This window comes from Balaenoptera ricei, chromosome 14 (assembly GCF_028023285.1).
Source record: "Balaenoptera ricei isolate mBalRic1 chromosome 14, mBalRic1.hap2, whole genome shotgun sequence".
NCBI classification, from domain to species: domain Eukaryota; kingdom Metazoa; phylum Chordata; class Mammalia; order Artiodactyla; family Balaenopteridae; genus Balaenoptera; species Balaenoptera ricei.
Window position 1 is genome coordinate 24968684 of NC_082652.1, and position 13337 is coordinate 24982020.

Sequence of the window (13337 nt, forward strand, 5' to 3'; positions counted from 1 at the left end):
CTCCAAAGGAGTATCCAAAGGAGTATCCTTTGGCAACCCTGCCAACATCTTGATTTTGGAATTCTAGCCTCTAAAACTTCAAGATAGTAAGTTTCTGTTGTTTAGACCATGCAGTTTGTGGTGCTTTGTTACAGCAGCCCTAGCAAATTAACACACCAGTGATCCCAACAGGGACTTTCCTTCCTGATGGCAGCTGTGACTGGCTGTACCAGAGGGGCCCTAGGAATAGAGGCACATGTGGGGTAGGACGTGGAGTCTGTGCCAGTGGGAACTTAAGGAGAAGCAGCATTGGCTACCTGAACGTAGGCATAAGCTAGTTCTGCCTTTGTAAATAGGAAAAAATAAGTGGATTTATCTCTTGGGACTTTATAAAGTTGGAGTGAGATGCACTGTGTAAAATGCCTAAAATGGTGGTCAGTACACAGTATGTGATCAATAAACATTAGCCTATAGTTTTAGGATTATTGACACTTCAAGGATGTTTGATAAAGCAGGTGTCCAGGCTGTAAGTGTGCCTTTGTGAGTGTAGTTTTAGGTACACGTGCATAGTTGTGTGTGCATGGTAGGCTGTGTATGTGAGGTGTACAGGGGACTGTGGGAACAGAGGGTCACAAGTTCTTGAATGTTGCTGTGGGAGGACATTTGTAGAGATGCATATATGTCAGTGTGTCCCAGGTATTCAGGGTGTATGAGCCACTGACTTGTTCCATGGTTCATTTGCTTGTTCAGTCACTCATTCATCAAAATTTCTTGAATGCCTGCACATCTACACACAATGTAGATATGTAAATAGACAAGGGAAATATGATAGAAGCATGGGATTTAAGGGAGAATAGAGAAAGAGCATTTATTTCAGCTTGATGTATCAGGGAAGACTTCCTGGAGGAAGTGACATTTGAGCAGAACTTGGCCAAGTGAAGAGAGCAAGGCCATTGCATGTAGACACGTAGGGAAAGAAATAGCATTGTGCACCCGAAACTACAAACAGTTTGCATTGGTTCCCTTCCTCGGAACCCTTCTACCCCAAGGTGCACCCCATCAATCCTCCAGAGTCCTAGGTAACATGATCATAGAATAGAGAGAAAGCCCAGATGCCAAGAAGCCAACACTTTATTTGGTACAGACCTAGCATGCTGGGAGCCCCACGCCCCATGGGATGTGCCTCTGCTGGGCCCCCCTGGCCTCTTGAGGGCGGCCACACTGGCTGTGGACTCGAGGCCCCTGGGGAGGCCTGGCTGGTCTTTGTCTCTCTCTCCGGAAAGTCGTGGAGTCGGGAAGTCTTCAAGGAGGGCAGTGTGTCGCAGGAGGCTGGAAACAAATGCAGGTCAGAGCTGAGAAATGGGGCCTGGGGAGTGTGTTTTGGTGGGTGGAAGCCCCTGGAGCCCATATTCCCAGGTGGCGTTACTGCAGCGATGTGCTGAGCGGAATGAGATAGGAGGGGGGCAGAAGGGAAACGAGTGGAGGGAGCCTGAGAGACATCCTGAAGGGCCACCATTTCCAAGTGCAGGTACCTGACATGCACTGTGGCCGCTGGGGCAGTGCTCTGGGCTGGGGTCTCTGATTCACACGCCACTCACAATGCTACTTTGGGTAGCTGGCATTATTACCCCCATTTTCCAGCTGAGAACACAGACGCTCAGCAAGGTTGCATAGCTCGGCAGTTACAGGTAAGAACTGAGCTCTGGGGGCTTGAGTGGTTCCGAATCCCATAACACATTTGTATCGTGGGCAATGGAGCTGTATTGTCGAGCTCAAGACTCCAGCGTGCAAGTCAAATGCGGAGATTTTTAGGCAGGCGCTCCATTATCACAGCGAGCGTTGCTGGGAGGGGGGAAGGGGAGCTGAGCTTTAAAAAAAAAATGGCAGAGACAAGATGTTCTGTGACGACGTCTGCTAAGCACTGTTCCCGTTCGGGACGTGTGCCCTTTACTTGGCCTTTGAAACTGCGTTCTGTGTCCCTGAGAGCATAATAATGTAAATGAATATCAGATCTCTCCTCAGTAATTGAGAGCAGAGAGAAGGCCATGTTAAGTCAATTTAATTTGCTCTGATACAGTCCAAGCCCATCTCCGTGGAAGGGGCAATGGCTTTTTGATGGGCTGAGGGTGACTCTCAAAGTGACAGGACGTGCGGCTTGTTTGGACCCAGGAGGCCTCTGGAAGGAGGGCCGGTGGCTGAGCCAGGTGTGGGCTGAGCGCGACCACTTGACCACCTGAGCCTTGAGCCGCTGCGAGTTCTGAGCTTCAGTGACACGGAGATTTACGGACACCGGGGTTGGGGGGGCCCGCCACTGGGCTGTGGGTTTGCATCGCGTCTGAACCCGGAGGGAGGCTCTAACTCCCCCTCCGCTGCTTCCTGGCCTGCCTCATGGGGCTTTGCATATCAGTCGGGAGCTGTGAAGCGGAACACTCAGTGCCCTGGAGTCTGAAACATGCCCTACGAGGGGCAGTCAGGGGCCAGCCTGGCCTCAGGGCAAAGAGCACTGGACTGGGAGTCAGCGTGGCTGGGTTGGTGGCAGACTCACTGGGTGACCTTGATCTTGAGGTCTTCCTCACTTGTCCAAGAGTGAGGCTGGAGTCTGTGAGCTCCATCCCCCCCCCTTTAGATGTACGATTCTAAGCTCTGCCTCAGTTTGCCCTCCATAGAGGCAACCCCTTTAAAGACCCAGCTCCATCAGTGTGGCTCCGAGTTTACTCACAAAGAGGCCTGGAATACGTACCTAAGAAAAAGTATCACCAACAAAAGTGTGGGGACTCTGGAGTTTCGAATCCCAGTTCTGCCTGGGTGATTCTGTACAAGTGCCTTAACCTATATGATTCTCAGTTTGTCAACCTCTAGAATGGGAATAAATCATACTCACCACCTCTTGGGGTAACTGTGGGCACCAAACGACTGCCTGATAAACACATTCAATAAACTGGAGCTGTTATTAGCAACGAATGTCTCTTCCTACCTTTATTGCAGAGAAGTGCCAGGATCGGGACGGGGAGGAGAAGGCAGAGGGAAGCACTGCTGCTCCCATGGTGTCACTCTGTGACCTTTGTACTTGTCCCCTCCTCCCCCTTCTAGGGCCCCAGTTTCTCTTTACACATTTAATGCAAGAGTTGGACTTCACTAACATCAAGGTCTCGTCTACACTAGCCTGACCCTCCCCCCATCCACCCGGGCTCTCCCGTCACTGTGTGGACAGATGCCTCCACGGCTCCCCCAGCACCAGGTGAAAGGAGCGCTGGAAAGAGAACAGGACAAGGGTGGGAAAACTTTGAAAGCCCAGTGCCTCCTTCAGCACCCTCCCCCCCGCCCCCCACAGGACCCTCACGCTTTCTGATGGGTCTGTATTTTCAAGAGCAGAGAAACCGGTGGCACCTAGTGAGGGCTTCTGATAAGTTTTGCATTTACCAGCAACACATTATTTGCATAAATAGCAACACGTTATTTCAGTGAAAACCTAAAAGCAGTAGCAGCAGCTGGTTGCCTACAGGCTGCCAGCCCTGGGTGGACCACTTCGTTTCATCCCCCCAGGACAGGGCAGCCGGGCGCTGTTACCTGAGCTGGCTCCTACTTCTGTAGGTATTTCTTCATGATGCTCTCAACATCCTCCGCTTTCCTCCCCGCCCCCGGCTCTTCGATCTCGGGGGATGTTCTCTCACCACCGTCACCCTCCAGCCGTGGGATTCTCGGCCGACTCTTGATGCTATCGGCGCTTTTGAAGGACACGATGGAGCTGGAGGAGGAGGATGAGTCGGAGAGGTGAGCGGGGTCCTCCTTGGGCTCCGGGCTCTTTTTCAAAACGGTGGTGATCCCTGAGAGAAAGCCCCTGTCGGCCTCTTCCGTCTCAAAGTGGACGCCTGTACGCTGTGAGCTGTCTTGGCCATCTCTGGCCGCTCGGGCCAAGGACGTAGGCGTCTCCGGCTTCCGGATGGCCGGGAGGAAGTCATCGAAACCCACTTGGGTCTTGCGTTCATAGTTGAGGCTCGGGACCTTCCAGCTGAATGGGTCGCTGCCCAGGGGGTCCCCCATCAGGTGTGCAAACTGGCGGTTCTGGAAGACGAGCGGCTCCTTCCCGAGGTCCGGACAGCCCGCATCTTCCAGCGAGGACTCCAGACAGCGCCTCCGCGGGCGCAGCGTGGGCGACAAGAACGAGCGCCTAAGCGCCGTCGGGGAGCTCGGGGTCCTCCGCGAGCCGGGCCCCGATTCCAGGAGGGACTCGCAGGAACTGAAGCGGGTCTTCAGCTTCTCGGGCGGCGGGCTGGGGCCCCCCACGCTCTTGGAGGAGATGCACTTCAGGCTGGTGGACCGCAGGAGCCCGGCCGACGCGTCCAGGGGAGACTCGGCCCCGGCCCTCAGAGCCAGAGCGCCCTCGTCGCTGCCGGTCCTGGCCCTCCGCAGCGTGGACGCCCCGGTGGTCTGGTAGATGGGGAGAGTGGGCCAGTCCTCCAGGCCCAGCGGCGACCCCCTGCCCCTCTGCGCTCTCTTCCTCCGCAGCCCTTCCACGAACTCCGACAGGGCGGCCGACGGGCTGGGCAGCTTGTCCCTGGGCCGCGGGGACGCGTCTCCACTCGGGGAGGAGGACGGCGTGCCCGACCTCTCTGGGGGCTTTCTCTGGACGCCACACTCTTCGCCGTCCCCGAAGTGGCCGTACTTTCCTCGGCGGAGGGAGAGCGGGGATGTGACCTTGTCCCCCAAGGTCCTGCCGTGGGCGTCCCGGGCCCCGTCGCCGGCCTCCTCCTGGATCCTGCGCCAAGAAGAAACCCTCCGTCAGCAGACATCGTGCCGTCTCTACAGTCGGCGCGACTGAGCCCCAGAGCGCGGGCACTAATAGTATTTTTCTCTGGAAATGCTGACCCCACCTGCACCCTCCAACGAACCGTGTGATTTAATATGCAGACTCAAGCCCGTGTAAATGATTTCTCGTCACTTTCTGAAATGCAATTTCTGCCTATAATTAAACCGAAGTACGTTTGAGTAGATTAAAAGTGCACCTCTGACGGATGACTCAGATTTACGATGCATCGTCTCTGACATGATAGGACCTATCACCACACAGCCTGCTGTGAAATAGGTAATTTGCTTCTTGAAGACTCAGGGGCACCTACGGGAGGTTATTTATTTATTTAGGGCCAAGCCCGGAGGACAGTCCCACCAAGCAGAGCTTGCTAGATAGAGCCAGTGACCCAAATATGCGTCTGAATGAGATGCTCCATGACACCCCTGATTGTTTCATGGGATGGGGGTGGGATTAAAAACAAACAAACAAACAAAAAATACGGTCCTTCAAAAGGGAGACATTTACATCAAATCAACCTGAAACCAAGACTATACACGAGAGGACAGACGCCTTCTATTCTGGGACTGCCAGGCAGAGGTATTTTGCAGCAGCTGAGCCAAAACCACTCTGCCTCTGAAAAGTGGGAATCTCGCAGTGGGGCAAAATTATAGACTGTACAACGAAAAGCAGGGCTTAAAGGAGAGAGACTGGAGTCCATCCACTGTTCCTTTAAAAAATAAAATCTATTTGTCCTCCCTCTAAGACAAACGACCTCCTTCCCACACACCAGCAAAGCTGTAATTTATAAAAAAAAGCAAGAAGGGGCGCCAAATGTCAGAGTTTGGGCGTGGCAGCCAGGGCCGGGGCTCAGCCTGAAGAAGGTGGGAGCAACGGTGACGCAGGTCCCCAGCCGTTAGCCCCTGCTTGCTGCTCTGTCACGACAGGAATGATTCCAAGAGCCAGCCTCCTACGCATAAAGGTTGGAATTCTGGCACAAGACTGAGGAAGGTGTCCTGCTCACCACAGTCTGATTATCACCATTTCCATCCCCTGACCAGGTAGGATAGTTGAGAAGGAAAAGAGCTGACCACAGTGACCCAAAGGGCTTTTCAGTCTCAGAAGAAGCCAAGCCCATGGCCCCTGGAGGTGATGTCAGGAGTGGAGAGTACAGATAGGGTAGGGGATTGGGATCTTTTTCAGGGACCTGGGTAGGGACCTAGGCACTGCCTTCCTGAGCTCCTACCATCCCATAAGCCTCTCTCTTCTGACGCTACCTCCCCTGACCCAGGACCATGGCGATGGTGCTCTGTGAAAAGGTTCCGTGAGTGACAGGCACAGGACTGGTTGCGTTCATCTGTCCCTCCTCATGCCCTAGCTCAGCTAGGTGAAGAGGGTCAATGTCACAGTCTGGGGGCGGTGAGGAGACCAGGAGATGGATCCCAAGGTAGGCGTGCAGATGCGCTGCCTCCATCACGCACTGTCCTCACTATCCTTAGTCTTCCAGGGGGCTCAGGCTCCCGACCCCCTCCCCAACCTCCTGTCTTGTGAGTTAGCCCCTGGCTCACTCTGCTGCAGCCACACGGGTCTTCTGGGACAGGCCATGCTCTTCCTGCTTCCGGGGTTTGCATTTGCAGTTCCCTTCGTTGGATGCACTCCTTCCCCCTCCTCCTAGCCCAGGTCACCGTCCTGATCTCACAGGGAGATCAAGGGGAGAGAAGAAAAGCCCTGGGCCCCGTGCCGGGCACCTAGCTCCTCAAATAATGGTTAACAGTTAGGATTAATAATAATCGATAATGAATGGCTATTAATCATCAATAATTAGTTGTCAGGGCTCATTACGATGACTACTAACAACCTCTGGGTCTCTGGAGCCTAACCCACCACTGGGCTCCACGGAAGCCTCACGTGAAGTCCCAAGAGGAGCGGGCAGGAGGAGGAACGGGCAGCTGACCCTGCGTCCCATCACTCCCGGCAACGGCTGGCCCCCACGTGCTCAAACAAAAGCCTCGCAATTTGCCCAGAGTAGCTGCTCCCTTCCTATTTCTTGCCTGTCACCTTCCATCTCCGTCACAGCTGGACGCAGGCCGGGAAGGGAGCTGGAGAGCTCCTGTGTGATGACCTGAAGGGGTGTTTGTCAACATCATCACTTTAGAATCGCTCCCCTAACACATGGCAAGATGGCATTCACATGCCTTTCTTTCTTTCTTGTCTTCATCTTTTTTTTTTTTTAATAAACAGCTTGGAGCTGCCAGGGGCACTGGGCTGCTGCAGAGCTGACAGAAGTCATTTCCGTCCTGTCTTGGCCCTGAAAGGAGGCGGACGTGATGAATGTGTCTTGGGCGCTCAGTCTCCTCCATCATCTGTCACGTGGGGGTGGCAGCACCCAGGGCTCCTGTTGCCGGGCCTCCTGGGACTCTGCCATCCCACTCGTCCCAGCTCCCCTCTGGCTGCAGAAGCCAAGACAGGGAGGGAAGAGAAGCTACAGGAGGAAAGGGTGGAGGGGGAGGAGGAAGAGTGGTAGGAGAAGAGAAGTGGGGAGAAGTAGAAGCAGGACCAACAAGAGAGAAGGTGAAGTGAGAACGGATGGGGGGATGGAGAGGAAGAGACCGGTGGCGACGGAGGTGGCGAAGGAAGAGGGAGGCTGAGGGCAAGGCCAGGGGGACAGAGGGGAGGGCCGCAGATGGGGTGTGGGCTGGCAGCTGAGGACCGGCCTTCCTCATCTCTGACCACAAGGTGGGACAGGCTGGGGGCACACGAAACTGTCAGCAGCCCAGGAGCGGGGTCTGGAGGTCGCAGTCCATGTGTGCTGCTGTCCAGGTGCAGAGGACACAGGCTCGCTGGGCTGGAGCCACGGGGGACCTCGGCTGCGCCAGACCAGCGGAGATGTGCCCGCCTTCCCCAAGGCCCACCAGGAGCAGCATCTTCCAGAAGGCACAGCCGCTCAGGGCCCACCTGGCTGCCACCAGCTACTGATCACGGAGCCCTGCTGGGGGCCCCCGTGTTGATGTCGTGGGGTGGAGTGGGCAGGGTCCCTCCTTCTGGAGTGGTCTGGTTGGTGCCTTCAGAGCCTCAGCTGGTGGGCTTGAAACCAGAACACAGTCCAAGCAGTGTAGACTCAGCGGGGGAGGGCAGAGAGGACTGGGAGTGGGGGCAGAGTGAGGAGGGAGGGAGGGGAGATGGGGACGGGGTGGGGGAGAAGGAGAGAAAGAAGCCTCGTCTCGGCTGAGCGCTGCCTCCTGGGTTTACCACTCAGAAATCCACCCACGCCTCTGCAGCATCTTATTCTATTTCCTGTCTGCTCCACCACTCCAAGGGGGAAGGTTGCTGCATCCACTCCTTTCTGTGTGGAGACCGCAGCACTGAATCTGAATGCAGACGCCCTCTTGCAAGCTTCAGGGTGTGGGTTCTAGCTCTGCTGTCTGGGTCACGGTGATCCTCTCCGTTTCTGCCCTGGCTCTGGACACTTCAAGCACATTCCCCCGTCTTCCTCCAGGGGCCTGGGAAGACTCATTTTTTCCCCAGCTGTCCTCACGGGACGGCTCAGCTCAGGTGGAACTCCCTTCCGTTGGCATCGCATGACGGACGGATGGTGGCTAATCAAGACGTTGCTGTGCCTGCCTCAGCCAGGGAGAGACGTGATGCACAGGAGGTGCTCCGAGTCGCTGGGAGACGACGGGTGCAGACACAACCTAGGCGGGGGCACTGTGATTCTCTGAGGAAGGACTCCAGAAACATCTTGGGAACTTCTGCACCTGCCCTTCAGTCTATCCCAACAGGAAGAGGCTTCTAGCATACCTGCCTGATAAGGAGCCAGCAGCATTCCTGGGCATCCAGCCGCCCAGGCTCCAGGCTGGGCCCGAAACAGTTACCCCTGGCTGAGCACCTACTGTGCGCTGGGCGCCGTGCTGCTGCCATGGATACAAGGGAGAACAAGCGGGTGGGCCACCTGCCTGCACGGAGCTGACCGCCACGTCCGTTTATAACCTCGACGGCCACCCTGGGGGGTAGGAGTTGTGAGCTCCGGGCACAGTGAGGCGGGGTGGCACACACAGTTGGGAGTAGCAGAGGTGGGGTTCCAACCCCACAGCCAGCAGCACCCTTCTCTGGAAACTTCCTCCACACTCTGTGATGTGATACAGGGTTAACAGTGTCTCCGATGTCACCTTACCAGGTAACATCTGTCCCCTGGAGTCTAGTCTCATTCTGCCACTCACTAGCCACTCACTTGCCTTGGGATAGTCACCTAACTTCTCTAGGCCTCAGTTTCTTCAGCTGTACAATGGGGGGAAACCAGGTCAACCCTGCAGTGTTGCGGAGATAAGAAAGAGCTCCAGGAGGGCAAGAGTTTTTGTCTGTTGCATTCACTGCTCTACTCCTGTGCCTAGAACAGTGTCTGGGCACACAGTAGGCATTCAGTAAACATCTGTTGAGTGAATGAGTGGAGTGCCAGAGCCCTAGCACATAGTAGGTGCTCACTAAATATGTGTTGGATGAATGAGTGGACCTTGAGTCCTCTGGCACATAGCAGGCATTTGATAAATGTCCATTAAGTGAATTGATGAACAAAAGAATATATACGAATACTGTAGCTTTGTGGTATAGTCTGAAGTCAGGGAGTCTGATTCCTCCAGTTCCGTCTTTCTTTCTCTAGATTGCTTTGGCTATTTGGGGTCTTTTGTGTTTCCATATAAATTTAAAAATTTTTTGCTCTAGTTCTGTGACAAATGCCATTGGTAGTTTAATAGGGATTGCACTGAATCTGTAGATTGCCTTGGGTAGTACAGTCTTTTTGACAATATTGACTCTTCCAATCCAAGAACATGATATATCTTTCCATCTGTTCGTGTTGTCTTCCATTTCTTTCATCAGCATCTTATAGTTTTCAGAGTAGAGGTCTTTTGTCTCCTTAGGTAGGTTTATTCCTAGGTATTTTATTCTTCTTGAGGCGATGGTAAATGGGATTGTTTCCTTAACTTCTCTTTCTGATCTTTCATTGTTAGTGTATAGGAATGCAAGAGACTTCTGTGTATTAATTTTATATCCTGCAACTTTACTGAATTCATTGATGAGCTCTAGTAGTTTTCTGGTAGCGTCTTTAGGATTTTCTATGTGTAGTATCATGTCATCTGCAAACAGTGACAGTTTTACTTCTTTTCCAATTTGGATTCCTTTTATTTCTTTTTCTCTAAGTATTGGTGGCTCAACATGTATGAAGGCTTATTAGATAAATCAGGATATGATCATGCAGAAATGCTGGAATTTTTACTCTTTCTAACCTGCAAGGCTAAGAATCCGGGCTTCAGGAAGCAGACAGGCCTGGGTTCAAATCCTAGCTCTGTCCCTTCCTAGCCAGGTACCTTGTGAAGCCTCGCTGTGACAGTGGGAACAGTAACTCCCAACCTCACAGAGACAACGTACGTCATCGGGACAGTCAGTACACATGAGCGTAGCCCATGTACACCTCCACCTGCCCCCAGCTCTTCATGCCAGGTGGATTCTGGTGCAATTGAACTTGCATATATATTACTTATTCATTTCAAAACATTACTACTAATAAATATATGTTTAAAATCTTAATGATTGTTTTTCAATTAATGGCCCCTCCCATTAGGTTAGATTAGATTGAGGATTGAGGGCAGATATTCAAGAATAAACAATTCCTATGTCCGAGCCTGCTCTGAGCAGCACAGAAAAGGGGTGAGGATACCCAAGTGGTCTGTTCAGCCTCAGAGCAAGCCAGCTGCTGACACACGTGTCTCCAAGTTGGGCCACACCCCCTCCCCTGACAGGCCATCCTGTGAATGCGGCTCCATCGTTTTCTCTCTAGTGCCTGCCATAGCAGTAGACATTCCATGAATACTGGGTGAAGAAAAAAATGCATGTACTTTGTATATATCATCTCATCAGGATGTGGATGATCACCCCATCTTGCAGATGAGGAAACTGAGGCTCACCAGTGAGAAGCCATCTGCTCAAGGCTCACACTGCTCAGTGGCAGGGTCTGGATCTGAACCCTGGCTGGCCAGATCTGAAGCCATTGCTTTGTCCTTCCACAACATCACACACCCCCCAGGTAGAAAGCTAAGAGGAAACCTCAACCACTTGAACTCATGTCTACACACATACATTGCTCAAAATCCACTGAGACACAACGAGTAAAACATAGAGAGGCCCAAGTCAGGGAGACACTGGCTTCACTGGCATTAGTCACGGTCACACAATAAAAACCAGAATTCCCAGGTCTGAGTCTGAGCAGAGCCTGAGCCAACGGTAACTACAGGAAACTCGATGCAGATTTAATGACGCCATGAATCATCCCAAAAGACATGCTATCACCCCCCCTCAATTCTGCATCGACACCCTGAAATTAAAGAGGAAATTAAAAATGTATCGATGTTCTTTAACATCGAGGCCTGGATGGGAAACCAGATGTCCTTTGAAGATGGCCTGAAGGTACTGGAACCGAGTCCAACACAGCAGTTGATGGTCTGTAATAGAAGCTGACATGGTGCCCAAAACTGTGCCTGATGCGGTAGGAAACACGAGACATTTATTAAGTCCCTAGAGTGTGCAGATGAATTCTGCATCACAAGAGCCACTGTATATTGCGCCTTTAGGCTTTGCAGACGTTATTCAATTTTATCTTCATGACAGTCCTCTAAGTCAGCAACTCTTATAATCTTCCTATTTCACAAATGAGGCTCAGGAAGGATAAGTAATTTGTCATGGAATAAACGGGAGAAACATGAATTTAAACTAAGGAATCCAGCTTCAGGATTCACGTGTCCTGACCACTCTACTCTGCTGCCCGCTATTGCCTTTGACTGTTCCATTCTACAGAGGAAGAAATGGAGGCTCAGAGGGCAGATGGAGAGGAAGGAGCAGAGCCGAGGCTCTCACCTCAGTCTCACTGACTCTGTATCAATGCAACGCTCAGCTAAGCTCCTCATAGTAGGAGACGGGCTGCCTCAGCCTTTCGGAGGGCACACTGTGGGTGTGGACACTGGATCAACCCATGCAGAAGGGTCAGCAGTGCGAGCAACTCCAGGTACACTGTGAACCGTGGAGTGTAAAATGTGGCAGGAGGCTGGCAAGGGAGAGGCGAGGGGCTGCGGCCTGAGGGCACAGCCTTTCTGGAGGCGGCAGGGTGCAGTCAGGCTTTCGGAAGAGGGGTAGGATCTGGTGGTGGGAGGGGTTGAGGAAGACACCCCAAGTAGAAGAGCCCTCCTGCCAGCTATTAGCTTATTCAATACCCTGGACCAGCAAGGGCTGATGTCTACATTTCACAGGCAGAGACACTAGGGCTTAGAAAGGCCACTCGGCTAAAGGGAAAGACTCGAAGCAAGGAGGAGGCCATGGGGGTGTGATGCCCAGGGAGGCCTGCTTGATGGCAAGCAGGAAAGCTGTGGAATAAGCAGCAGAGAGGCCCTCCGCCTGGTTATTTCTGGCCTGAAGGTGCAGAGACTTGAGTCAGGAAGTAGACTCTGTAAATACCCTATATTCCTTATAGTATAATGTTTTTATGAGGCAAGATAACTCTTAAGCCTTGCGTGCTGTTTTCACTGATCTTAAGCAGGTGCTGAGGCCTTGACACTTAAAAAAAATGACCCATTAACTGCCCTCAGTGGACACCTGCCCACGTATCTCCTGTGGGTCACCAGAATTTGCCTTGTCTCACCCACACATTCTTACTGGTCACCAGGTACTAGGACCAGTGGGTTTTGAACAGAGTTGCCATCAGAATCATGCCTGAAACTCTACTAAAAAAATCAGTTTCAATGGGGGCGGGGAGGTAAGGGGACCATTCTAGTTTAAAAGAGAATAAGGACTAATGGAAGATGTTAATAAGAGGGGAAACTGAGGGTAGGAAGACAGAGACGGGGGAATATGGGCGCTCTGTTCTTTCAGCTTAATTTTTCTCTAAGTCTAAACCTTCTCTAAAAAAATAGTCTATTTACTTTTTTCTAAAAGAGACAGACCCAAAGAAACAAAACAACGAGATGCAATGAGTGCCCTTAATAGGATTCTTCTTTCAAAAAGTACAGTGATACAACTTCAGAACAATTGGGTTAATATGACTGTTGGTATCTTGGATGATACAGTGGATTTGTTCATTTTTTTAGCTGCAATAATGGTGCAAATAGTTAGGAAACGTCCTTCTTCGCAGGATAAAGATGTGAAATTATCTTAAGGAGAACTGTCATGATGTTTTCAACTTACTTTCACGTTGTTGGGCATTAAAAAAATGTGTTTAGATATAGACAGAAGTAGAGAGGAAGGTAAAGATAGAAATCAAGTCAATATGAAAAAAAAAAAACCATTGTCAAATTAAGGTGGAGGCTAGCAGAGTTGATGGTGCCCAGACACCTTCATTGTTTAAAAAAAAAAAAAAAAAAGAAGAAGAAGAAAGAAGGAGAGAGAGAGGGAAAGGGGAAGGAAAGGACACTTTACAGGTGATTCCGAGTGATAAAAAAAAAAAAAAAAAAGAAAAGCAAACGTTTTTACTCGCCCTTCCATGTTCAGCCCCACTGCAGCCACCTCCAGAAGCCTTCGCCCACCTGCCAGGCTG

General features: G+C 51.9%; 1 protein-coding gene across 2 annotated transcripts in view; it reads right to left on the reverse strand.

Annotated features, from left to right (window-relative positions):
* Positions 1 to 1092: 1092 nt before the first annotated feature.
* MYO18B (myosin XVIIIB) overlaps positions 1093 to 13337 on the reverse strand; it is a 234144-nt gene continuing 221899 nt past the window's right edge. For both annotated transcript variants that reach the window (XM_059895391.1, XM_059895390.1), the window contains 2 exons: positions 3547 to 4735; positions 1093 to 1308 (listed from right to left, as the gene is read on the reverse strand). In XM_059895391.1, the coding sequence (XP_059751374.1) occupies positions 3559 to 4735 (1177 nt within the window). In that variant the 3' untranslated portion in view covers positions 1093 to 1308; positions 3547 to 3558. The remainder of the gene's footprint in view (positions 1309 to 3546; positions 4736 to 13337) is intronic.